The 13,015-nt window shown below is 33.3% G+C and overlaps 1 protein-coding gene across 6 annotated transcripts in view; it reads left to right on the top strand.

Moving 5' to 3' along the window:
- FAM135A (family with sequence similarity 135 member A) overlaps nt 1-13,015 on the top strand; it is a 98,022-nt gene that overhangs the window by 39,212 nt on the left and 45,795 nt on the right. For all 6 annotated transcript variants that reach the window (XM_053664988.1, XM_053664993.1, XM_053664989.1 and 3 more), the window contains 5 exons: nt 2,265-2,404; nt 2,511-2,581; nt 4,009-4,182; nt 9,005-9,131; nt 9,832-9,985. In XM_053664988.1, coding sequence (XP_053520963.1) covers nt 2,265-2,404; nt 2,511-2,581; nt 4,009-4,182; nt 9,005-9,131; nt 9,832-9,985 — 666 coding nt within the window. The remainder of the gene's footprint in view (nt 1-2,264; nt 2,405-2,510; nt 2,582-4,008; nt 4,183-9,004; nt 9,132-9,831; nt 9,986-13,015) is intronic.

Below are 13,015 nucleotides of genomic sequence, written 5' to 3'. Positions count from 1 at the left end.
TGGACTTCCGTATTTCTGTATTATTTAATGCATATTAATATATTACTATCATAATTTATTTAGATCTCAGTTCATCCCAGATATGACTAAGGGTAGCTTCTTCAGAGCTAGCTTTTATGTATTTTTGATATATTCCATCATTCTTTTAAGTACTTCCTTACTTTCTGTATGAAAAGGTGTCCCAAACTTTTCTTGTCCTGTCTGTGCTCCAGCTCTGGAGTCAGTCATTTCTCCAAAAGCCTTGATTCTTTTTAGTGGATAATAATATCCAAAACCAATATTTGGGGCTGTCCTGTTCCCAGGCCCTCTAAGTAGACAGAGCTAGTGAGTACATGTATAGACATAGCCTGTATTAACGCATGCATATACAAGTTTACATGTCTTTATTTAAATATATAGTGAAAACAATGAATTCACATCAGTATTTCTAATTTTAATCCAGTACTATAGGATTCATTCTGTATTTGTATCTTCTTTCCATATGTACACATTCTTTCTTGGACAGTAAAGAACCTTTCATTACCCTTAATATATTTTATTTAATCAATCCTTTATGTGCTAGTACCATGTCACTATTCCCTGCCCCTCTGGGCTACTTGGGCTTAAGCACCTCAGGCCAGGTTACTCTCCTCTGTGGACACCCTACTTACATTATTTGGACTCAATTAGATGTGTCTGACTGCCCACATTCACTCTCTCTAACATATGGAAGTTTTTCTCATCTCTTTTGGACTCCTACATGCTACACCATGATGCCCCTCCGCAAGGACACCCTCTTTACCTAATTTGAGCTCCAGTCCCCCAGCTTAAGGTGCCCTCCCACACAGATGCCCTCCTCATCTTGCTTGGACTCCCAATCTGACAGTAAGTCACCCCTCTACCTCGATTGCTCTCTTCACCCTGCTCAGGTTCTGACGCTTCACTCCAGGCTGCCCTTCTCACCAGGGACAGGCTCAGACATCAGACCACCACCCCATATGAACAAACTACCCTCCTATTCCATTTGGAGTCTGGTGTCCCACTTTGGGCTTTATGCCCCACAGAGATACCCCCTACTTTATCTCGGACTTTGTACATCTCCAGTTTCTTTGACTGTTTCTCACGTCATGTTATTTCTGGAGGATACAGAAGTAAGACAGCACGTGGTCTGTTGGAATGACCCAATACGAACAACTCAGAGGGCAGACCAAACTTGATAGGTTAAGGACATGATCTTCTAAGAGACTGCTCTGATTTCAGACACCAGCTGCAAGTTCAGGGGTCCAAAAAACTACCTTCACTTCTGACCAGCTGGTTACAAATTTAGGGTTCCTATTACCCCTGCCAGTTTGATAAGTCACTAGAATAAGTCACATAATTCAGGTATTCTACTTATCCGGCAGTTTTGTTATATAGCAAAAAGATAAATTTTGAGCCAGGCTAAAAAAAGAAAAAGAAATTCATAGGGCAAGATCTGGGAGGATCACAGATTTGTGAGTCTCTGTTATTCTATCTCCTTGGCGTCAGGATGCATTACCCTCCCAGAATATTGATATATGACAAAATATAAGGTGTTGCCTACCAGGAAAGCTCAGCAAAACTTCAATGTCCAGAGTTTTTATTTGTGTTTTGATAGATAGGCATTTTGATATGATTGATTGCATCTTCACACACATGGCTTAATCTCCAGCCCCTTTCCTTTCCCCCGAGCTTGAGTTTACATCATGTGGCACAAAGCCCCAGCTCTGTATCACATGGTTCGTCTTACTGGTGTGGCCAACTCCCATCCTGAGTCCCCTTAGCATAAACTATCTTGGGGTCCATATTGAATAACAGAAACACTCCTGTCACTGGGAAATTCCTAGGGTTTAGAGATCACCTTTTGGGAATCAGGGACAACAGCCAGCTAGATTTTTTATTCCAGGGGTTTACAGGTTACTTACTTCCCAGCAACCAGGGCAAAGGCCAACCAAATTCTTTACTATGCAAGCTATGGAAAACTAAATTATTTCTTCTGTAATATCAATTTTTTACTTTAAAATACCTCTTTTGAGATTTCCTTCTTACCTTCTCAGATTAAGATAAGTTGTACAACTTAATAATGATTAAATGTATTTATGTATTGATTTTTTTGTCATAGAAATGAATAAATTTTCAGAAATGTTTTAATGCTACTATATAAAGTGATATTGGCATTGGAATAATATAATCAAACTTATAGTGTTTTAATTTACTTGTAATATATTTGCCATTTATCTGTCAATTATATATCTTATTTGTTTTAGGTATGACTTTAGCCTTTCCAACTTCAGTTCATGATTCTCTGATATGCAGTAAAACATTTCAAATTCTGTATAAAAATGAGGAAGTTGTCTTAAACAATGTTATGATCTTCAAAGTTAAAATGTTGTTGGATGAAAAAAAGGTAAATATCTCTTTGTATATATCTAGATAAATATTTTTGTGAAGTCTCAAGGCATATTTCTCACTTTCTTTAAATATTTTTAAAATATCTTATAATTTCTCTTTAGATTGAAGAAACCCTTGAGGAAATGGTTTTTTTATTGTCCTTGGACCTATACTTTACAGATGGAGATTATTCGTAAGTCGGCTAATCAAGTAAAAATATGTAGTTATTCATGACTGTTATCTGTTGATATTACATTCCTCATTTACTTCCTAGAATTCAGTCTCCCCCCCTTATGTTTTTGTTGTTGTTTGAGTTATAGGAGTGAGCAACTACCTCTGTCTTCTGAGGGAATCTCATGGGAATGGTTAGACCTACTGTTTTGTGCCTATGCTGATTCCAAAAGCTCCAGGTAGTGAAATCAGACAAGTTGAAGAAATATAAAACAATTTACTAGGCTGTAGAAATTGTTCTGTTGATGTAATAGCACTGCCATGAGGCATTTTACATAACTGAGCTCTCTTCCACTTGATCCCTGGCTAATATTTTTATTGGCATGAGTGATGCTTTCACTAGGTAGTACTTTTTAAATTGATATTCAGAGGATTATCAGGACTGATGACTCTTAACACGTAGCAGTTGTTTCTAGTTCCTCTTGAGGAAATTTTAGAACTGACTGCCCTGAACTTGCCTACACATCTGGACTTACAGATTTTAGGGAGAAACCATGCTTGTATTAAGACAAGAATCAGAAATCCAGTTAATGATTTTGAAGGTTTTTTATTTCTTTATTTCAAATGTACTTGTAGAAATACTTCTTGAAAATTGTATCTAAATTAAGACTGCATGTGGGATAACTGATTAAGCAGTCACATTACTGAAAGGTCTTTTTGAGTTGTCCATTTTGCTATCATAAAGGAATAAGAATTTTTTTTTACATGGTGACTACTGCTCCTCTATAATACTTGTTTATTACAAATAACTCCTTATAGTATTCTTTTTTAAACCATGTCTGAACTCTTTAAGTGAAGTAAGCTGAAATGAATAAGTAGTTTATTAGCTGTAGATAGTTATAATGTGCATATGTGTGGGTTAAATATATGTGTGTATATACATATATTTTGGATATAATTTTTATGGAGTTGTTTTAGATATTTTGTATGTATACATCTAAGGACAGAAAATATCTATAATAAAATATCTACCATTGCTTAACTTGTCTTTTTGAAGCATTTAATAACAAAATTTTCTATAGTGAAAATAATTTTAAATTTTTAGTATTTATTTTAATCAGATTTTACCTATTTATACTGCAATCTTATAATAAGCAATATTTCTATGGAAAAAATTTAGTATAAAATGAGATTAATTTCTAAAGGATTAAAAAACTCATATTAGTGGGATGTTAGTGAAAAAGCAATCCATATCATAGAGAAAACTATAGGTAGGATCTTTTTGGATTTTATATTGCTTTTTAATGCAAATGTGATGCTTTAAAAATTATTATCAGTTTTTAAAAAGTAATAATATAACTAAATGTTTGAATAGATTAAACTGCTATATAAGGTATTAGTCCTTATGAAATATTCTGTACTTAAATGTAAATATGTTGCTTTTTATAGGACAGATGACCTGAATGCCTTGCAACTTATAAGTAGCCGAACACTGAAGCTGCATTTTAACCTCCATAAAGGCCTTCATCATCACGTTAATGTTGTGTTTGATTATTTCCACCTTTCTGTTGTGTCTGTTACAGTCCATGCGTCCTTGGTTGCACTACACCAGCCATTAATAAGGTAAATGTAACTATACCCTGGTCCTTATTAATACAATGTCTTTTATTTTTACAGTAAAAACATATATTTCTATAAAGATAACAAATGATAAAGAATTCCTGCATTCATAGCTATTTGATACTTTTATTTTATACTAAAATTTTAATAAAATTTAAGAGCATGGGAACATTAGATTGATAACCTTTTAATTACAGAAATATGGAGCAATCATTGTCAGATAAACTGACCAAGAAAAATAATGCAACCTGGAAATAACCATAAAATATTGTTTAGTCTGTGTTTTAATGCAATGCTGTGCTATAATTATTTATCCTATGGAAAAGTATATTCATTTTTTCTTAGTTTTTATTTTTTTGTTTGTCTCTGGATTAATTTTATCTTCTTAAAAATATACTGTACAGCAATTCTTGTTTTCTAAGTCATTAACCAATTTTATACATTTTGACTAAATCTTTTAAAATTACTTTATATCATTTTAGCTTAAAAGTACATAAAATTCAGGATCATAATAAATGCTTTGGAGCAACTTTAGGCCATAAGCTTTGCCTTCTTGCACAACTGAAAGAAGAATAGCAATCAATTTAAAAACAAAAACAACCAGAACTGCCAGAAAATTGAATTGCATGGAAGTCCAACAATGAAAGAGTCAAAGAAGAAACATTCATCCACACTGGTAGGAAGGGCAGAGAGGACACACAGGAAGGCCGGTGAACTGGGTAGTCCCATATTCACGTGTTGATAAACTATGAGGAACAACTGGGGAGCAAGAGAGACCATGCAACCCAGGGTTCCAGCCCAAGAAAATAAAGCCTCAGAATCTCTAGCTGTAAAAACTTGTGAGGGTTGCGGCAGTAAAAGAAACTGTCAGTCGCAGGAGAGTCTGTTTGAAGGACCCAGGGGGTTCTAGAACATACACAAACCCACCCACTTGGGTAATGAGCACCAATACAACACCTGGAATGGTACCACTCAATTGCATGAAGTGGGAAAGTGACAGTAAAGCTGGGCAAGACTGGAGCAAGCAACACTGTTTCCTCTCTGACCCCCTCCCAAACATATAACACCACACAGCACAGTGAAGTGGGTTGCCCTGCCCTGGCCAATACTTAAGGCTATGAACGTAACAGGTGCACCAAGACAAAGAAAAATGGCCCAAATGAAAGCACATTTCAAAGCTCCAGAAAAAAGACTACTAAGCAACAAAGAGATAGCCAGCCTATCAGATGCACAGTTCAAAACACTGGTAATCTGATGTTCACAGAATTGGTTGAGTATGGACATAAAATGAAGAAGTGAAGGCTGTACAAAGTGAAATAAAGAAAATGTACAGGGAACCAACAATGAAGGGAAGGAAACCAGAACTCACATCAGTGATTTGGAACAGAAGAAAGAATTAAACATTCAACCTTAACAGCAAGAAGAAACAATTCAAAAAATAAGGAGAGGCTTAGGAACCTTTGGGACAGTTTTAAGCACTTCAGAATCTGAATCATGGGGGTGCCAGAAGGGGAAGAGAAAGAGCAAGAAATTGAAAACTTATTTCAAAACATAATGAAAGAAAACTTTCCCAATCTGGTAAAAAAAAAAAATAGACATAGAAGTCCAGGAAGCTCAGAGAATCCCATATAAGAGGAACACACCAAGACATATCAAAATAAATTGCCAAAGATTAAAGATAAAGAAAGAATCCTAAAAGCAGCAAGAGAAAAGAAGAGAGATACCTACAAAGAAGTTTTCATAAGACTACCAGCTCATTTCTCAAAAGAAACCTTGCAGGCAAGAACAAGCTGGAAAGAAGTATTCAAAGTGATGAAAAGCAAGGACCTACATCCAAGATTACTCTCACCAGCAAAGCTATCATTTAGATTGGAAGGCCAGATAAAGTGCTTCCCAGATATGGTCAAGTTTAAGGAGTTCATCATCAGCAAGCCCTTATTATGTGAAATGTTAAAGGGACTTATCTAAGAAAAAGAAAAAGAAGATGATCAAAACCATGAACAGTAAAATGATAAGAAACTCACAGCTATCAACTGAACCTAAAGCAAAAGGAAAAACAAACTAAGCAAACAACTAGAACAGGAACAGAATCATAGAAATGGAGATTACATGAGTTATCCGCAGGGAAAGCATAGGGGGAGAATGGGGATGAAGGTACAGGAATAAGAAGACTAATTGGTAGGTACAAAATAGATGGGGAGGTTAAGAATAGTGTAGGAAATGGAGAAGTCAAAGAACTTATATGTACAACCCATGGGCATGAACTTCAGGGGTGGGGGAGGAATGCTGGAGAGAATGAGGTACCAGGAGAAGGGGGATAAAGGGAAGAAAAAAAAAGGAAAACTGTAATGAATCCATGAAATGCATAATCCATGAAATGTACTTTAAAAAGATGCATTTGAATAATTACTTTTTCTTCCCTCTTCCCTGGGGAGATGGAATTTTCTCCATTAAGGTAAAAATACAATTCAGGCTCTAGTTTTTACAATAAAACATCATTCTATGGTATGGGCAGTATGTGGACACTTTTCAAATTAGTAATCTACATGAAAAAGATGCCAGATTGATTTCATTTTTGAACTACTTTTATAATTTCTAATACAAATCCGATTTCAACAGCTGATATTAGGAATGATGCTTAAATGTTATGTTAAACTGATTTATCAGAAAACTAGGTAATAGGATAGAATTATCCTCAGAAATTTATAGAAGACTGACACAATTTAACATACTGCCCACAAGTAAGAGCCTCCTGTGGCATATTTTTACATTGCTTTAAAAACTGAGAATTTCTTCCATTGGGTTTTTGCATGGTCTCTTTTAGAACATGGAGCCAGGAAGAAATCTGTTTGATGACTTTCTTTGCCTTAGTCTCTAGTAAGATCTCGTTGTTTTGACATCTTTGTCTCACCTGTTAGGACTTTGAGTGCTTGTTCTCAGTTACTATAACTTCTATAAATAGAAAAATGGCCCTATTATATACTATTTTATGATAAGTGTCTTTAAAAATTTTAGATATTTATTGAATAAATTAAAACATAATAACAATGAATGTAACTTTTCTGATAAGAAAATGTTTTTTTAAATATAACTTCCAAATAAGTACTGTGTAATATTTTATATTAATTACATGTTTTAATATGTTTGTTTATAAAATATATTTCTTTGGTTTTCTGAATCTCTTATTTTGTATTTTCAGTAAGAATCAACCATTCCTTTTTCTTTACAGCACTGACTTAGTTTCGCTTCTGAAAAACGTGCAGTTCATAGAGGTTAGCTCAGATTATTAATGTTGCTTCCTAAGGCTCTGAATAAATAGAATAGTAATAGTCATCTCACTAATTCTAGTGAGTTAAGTGTGTGCTTCCTCTGGTAATGCAGCAGCTTTACGACAGACTGGTAGGAGAAAGGGACAGTTCATCTAGAGACTGTTTGCTGGAAAGACCTTTTTGGCTCAAAGTCAGAAGCCAAGAGAATTAAAGTGTGACTCTAGTTGGTGACTGGAAAAGAAAATACAGTGCCTGCAACATCTGAAGTTCTGTTCTTTGCTTAGCTGACATGGGCTGTGATATACCCTCTTTTGCTGCTAGAATTTTGCCCTGACTGAAGCAACATCTTTCCCTGCCTTTCTTTGCCTGTAAATTAGAGAGGTTGGAGAAGGGAAGCAAGGAAAAGTTAAGGGACAGCTTTTTCTAGTGGCATGCTGGTAGAGGAGTCATGTTAAAGGTAATATTCCTCATTATTTATGCATCAATAAGTTTTTCACAAAGTTTTATTAATAGATGGATTTTTTTAATCCTTTAAACAAAATGAAAAATTTTAAATTTACTATATTATCTTTTTCTTTTAAAACAATTTCTATGATCAGCCCAACTACAGACATTTAAATCCATTATGTAAAGGAAATGGGGTTAGGATTTCTTTATTAGCTTTTTTTTTTTTTCATATAAGCTGTTGTATTTGAATTCTTTTCAGTAGAACTTTATAACAATTCTGAAGCAAGTGGAATTTACCATTGACTTACAACTCCCTCCTTTGCTGGGGATTTTGATTTTGCAGATGAAGGCTGCTCTCTGCTTATGGCAAAATTGGTTTACTTTCCTATTTTTTCCCATTTGTCAACTGCCAAACAGTCCAAATGCTTTGGCCTACTTATAATTAGCTAATACTTCATCTCAAATAATATTACGTATGTTTTTTAAACTTTCAAACAGAATAGGCTTCTTATTCTATAGAATTTATGATTTATTAAATGTAATATTAATATAATAACATATAGTATGTGATTGAGATGGTACCTTGATGAAGAATATTTTAATAGAGGTCATAGGTTTTTAGTGAAAAGGACGATAATATCTTTTTTTGAGAAATAGAGGCAACAAATAAATTTAGTAATTTTTCTTCTGCTACATTTAATATGGGAGCGCTTTGCTTTTGTTATGTAGAAATCTATATTTGATTGTGTTAACTTTTTAAAGTAGGTAGCTAGTCCTACAGATCCGTATTTCCAAATTAAAACTTGACCCTCGTTTGTCATTTAGCTACTCTCTAATTTCACCCAGTTTTATCTTTATGATCCTTTGAGGCTCCCTGAAACTCGATCATAAAGAAGTACTCTCAAGCATCTAGTCTTAGTTGTTTTTTTAATGCATATTTATTGTGTCATTTCATAATAATTCAAATAATTATTAAAGGAAAAGTTACTTTGGAATACTTTAGAAATAATCTTGGAAAACTTTTACTCTATGCTCTATTCTATCTTTTGTAAACATTTAACATTCAAGTAGACTATCTTGACTATAATATGTAATATTTATTTCTCCAGCTTTCCTCGCCCTGTGAAGACTACTTGGTTAAATAGGAATGCACCAGCACAAAACAGAGATTCTGTGATTCCTGCCCTTGAAAGCGTGGTCTTTGGTATTAACTACACAAAACAGTTATCACCAGATGTAAGAACTGATATGTTTATAAGTTCTTTCTTCTTTCTTATTTCAAATGAAATAATTCTTTAATGTTTTATCTGTGAATGTGAATTTCTTTTGTTATTGTTTTGAGCTCAACAACCTAATTAAATAAGATCTACAGACCTAATTAAATAAGATCTTAACAAATTGGTTGGTTCCAGTTTATTTTGAAAAGTTAACCAGATATTTTGATATTTTACCATATTTAGCGATTAGAGATTTTTGAAAATCAGTACCTTTTAAAACTTGTTACTGGCACCTCTTGTTCTCTTAACAGAAGTTTTAGAATCATTATTGTAAAGAACAGTTGCCAGAGCCTGTAAAGAACAATTGCCAGTGCTGAGACCCAACTTGGAGCAGTACAAGTATAGCCATTAACTCCTCTAAAAGGAGAAGGGACTCATGCTATAAAAGCACAGTCTGTCCCTTAGTGAAATGTAATTTGAACCTCAAAATTTTAAAAATCCCTTGTAACCAAAATTACTAGAGTTGCATTTCTTATGTTTAAATTACTTGTATTAACAGGAGCAATTCCCTAAAATACTGCTGAATTTCTTACATGTTTTAGAATAAATGTAATTAGTAAATGATTAGGGTTTTTATTTTATTTCTCTAAGTTTCAAGTGTAATATTTTTAGATTTTTGTTGCTAACACCCTGTATCCCAAATCTATTTCTTTGTTTAGGGTTGCAACTTCATTATTGCAGACTCCTTCCTACATCATGCTTACCATTTTCATTATACACTTTGTGCCACTTTGCTGCTAGCCTTCAAGGGATTGCACAGCTACTTCATTACAGTAACAGAAGAGATTCCCTCTTGTCAGAAACTAGAAATAGGTATGTTAAAAGTAGCCAGACCTATCCTATTCAAGTAATTCTCTTCATTCTCATATTGCTAGTTACCTGCTTTGACATAGTTATTCTGTACTATAACTGTAATATTTATGTGCTTCACTTTTACTTCTCTCTCAATTCCATCTTTTTTGACCTTCAGTAATTTCTGCAATAAAAATTTTTTTGTGATATTGAGAAATAATGAGAATTAACTTCTTGGTGCTAAGTTTGGAATGAGTCTTTAGATAGATTTTTTTTAAATAAAAGCATATGTCCATATACTACTATTCTTCAAACATAAACACAAAGCATACTGGAAAGCAAATCTGTAGCACCATGAGAAGGTAAATTAAATCCATGCTTCAAAATACTTAACTATGTAAGAAGAGTGTAGCTACTTGAGATTTTTATATACATTTGGTTTTAAGTGATCTCTGATCCTATTTCTTTCATTTCACTTAAGATATTAAGAACTTTACTCAGTTTTAACATTTTGTAAATGAAATCATTTAAAAAGTTAAACTTTAGTTATAATCCAACAGTAATATCTGCATATATATTATAGTAGATGATAAAAAAATCATATTGCCTTAATTTTGTATATCATTTATAGTTTGCAGAATTCTATTATATATAGTTTTACAAATAACAAATTATTGAGATTAGCAAAAATAAGTTATTTAAACTTTTAACAATAGTTTTTTTATAAACTTTTATTTTAAAATATCAGGTAATAGCTCACCATAAAACACATTTTAATCATCTCTTCAGTATTATTTTTATTATTATATATTTGAATAAATCAGGGATTACTTTTTAAATTTAACTTAAATTAATCAGGGTTCTTTAATTCTTTGTTCCTCAAGAATGTCAGTCTTTCAGCAGTATTGATGCATTCAGAAATAGTCACTGTTACTGAAAAAATATTGTTAAGTTTCAGGTTAATTAGCCTATTTTTCTAATTACCTATTTGGGAATACAAAAGTATTGTAAGAAAGTGTAATAATTTGTACCTTACTTAAATTCAGCTGTGAGAAAATCCTGCCTCCTGTGCCATTGCCTGTCATCAATTCCTGCAAAGGGTTTGATTAATAATAGTTAAGTTCACACTTTTTTGACTTAAAAAGAAACAGATATCAATTGACTTTTTACAATATTTGCAGCAAAAATCCCAATATACACACAGATACATAAGCAATAGTAAAGTGTATTTGTTCCCTTTTTGCTCATGTTCTTCCTAAAAACAAACATGGAAGTGTGGAAGTCTTTTGGTTTCTATCCTCTGAAATTTGTTTCCTTGCTAATAATATTTTCATATACTGAAAATCCTTCTATTTCCCTTAGGAAAATCCTGTAGGAAACTACTACCTAAATGTAAACTTCTAAAAATGTTCTTTTTTTTTTTTGAATGAAAGAATTGTTTGTAGAGTAGATTAGTTTAGGCTATCACCCTCAATTAATGGAAAAATTATGGTCCATATATTTTTTTAATTTGGTTCTTTGAACTCAAACATATTTTCTTAGGAGACTTATATAGTAAATTTTGGTTAATTCAGATTTTATGACCAGACCACAAAATTAGTAAACCATAATATTAATGAAGGACAGTACCATGTGCCTGAAAAGTAGTATTATAAAAAGTAGTGGTGTGAAATTTGGAAACTGTCTGTACTGGTATTTCTACAAGACAATTTGTTAATAGTTTTGATGTCAAATGCTTTAGTAGAATTAATGGAGGCTTTAGCTTGTAGTGCTTAAGAGTGCAAATTTGGAGCCATTTCTGTCGTTTACTAGCTTTGAGACTGTATATGCAAAGTGGATTCTATTAGAAATATAGGGAAATTAAAGGGAACCTGATGTGGTGCATGAGCGTGGCAGGAAAGGTGAGGACATCAAAAAAGAGAGGGTGTAAAACAGCTCTAAAAGTAAGACTTCTTAATGGTATAAGTCCCTAATCATTAGGGTGCTCAGTCAGGGGTGTCCAACCTTCTGGTGTCTCTGGGCCACACTAGACGAAGAAGAGTTGTCTTGGGCCAGATATTAAATACACTGCAACATGTAATCACACAAAAAATTTTATAATGTTTTCAGTAAATTCATGATTTTGTGTTGGGCCACATTCATAGCCATACTGCACCACAGGTTGGACACCCATCAATGTGTCGGGTACTGAGCCAGGACCTGTGGAAAGAACAGAGTCTCTGTCTTTTTCTCCTTTTCTTACTAAGTAATGAGCTCAGCATGGCAATGAATAAGAAAAACTGACCTGCAAGATGGGGTTTCTTGTGATTTTAATGTAGAAAGTTATATATGAGATGGGCCTCTGAAACCTGGATTAGGAAGATATCTATCAGCATTTAATGTTCAAGTAGATATATATTGCAAATGAAAAAACACACAAACCACATTTTAACTTAAAAATATTTATTTTTAAAAGGAAGTAATGTTTAAAGAAAACAAAGATCTCTTTTCAGAGGCAAAGATTTATTTCAAATGGACAGAATTAGCACTTTATTGCTAATTTATGAATCTCACTTCAGTGTGATCATTTATAAGATTTTAAATTTTCCCTTAGGTAAAGATTGCTTATTTTTGTTATATATTACTTTGGGCTGCTGTATATAATGTAGAGAATTTCATAATTTTTTAAAAAGAACCCTTTAGCCCTGGCTGGTGTAGCTCAGTGGATTGAGCGCGGGCCTGCGAACCAGACAATCGGGGTTCAATTCCCAGTCAGGGCACATACCAGGGTTGCAGGCCGGTTCCCTGCAGGCCAGTTCCCAGCAGGGGACGCATGAAAGGCAACCGTACATTGATGTTTCTCTCCCTCTCTCCTTCCCTTCCCCTCTAAAGATAAATAAATAAAATCTTTAAAAAAAAAAAAAAAGAACCCTTTATATTTCATTCTAAGAGTTTGTTTACTAAATGAACATCAATTTTATTTCAAATTATTTGTTTGGTATCTTTTATCAGAAAGTAAAATTATAGCAAACCTAGACTTTAATAAGTAAATAATAGCAATTGAATAAAACT

This window comes from Artibeus jamaicensis, unplaced genomic scaffold (assembly GCF_021234435.1).
Source record: "Artibeus jamaicensis isolate MK-2021 breed Jamaican fruit bat unplaced genomic scaffold, CSHL_Jam_final contig_388, whole genome shotgun sequence".
Classification (NCBI taxonomy): Eukaryota; Metazoa; Chordata; class Mammalia; order Chiroptera; family Phyllostomidae; genus Artibeus; species Artibeus jamaicensis.
The sequence above is the reverse complement of the archived record's forward strand: the minus strand, read 5'-3'. Positions and strand labels throughout refer to the sequence as shown.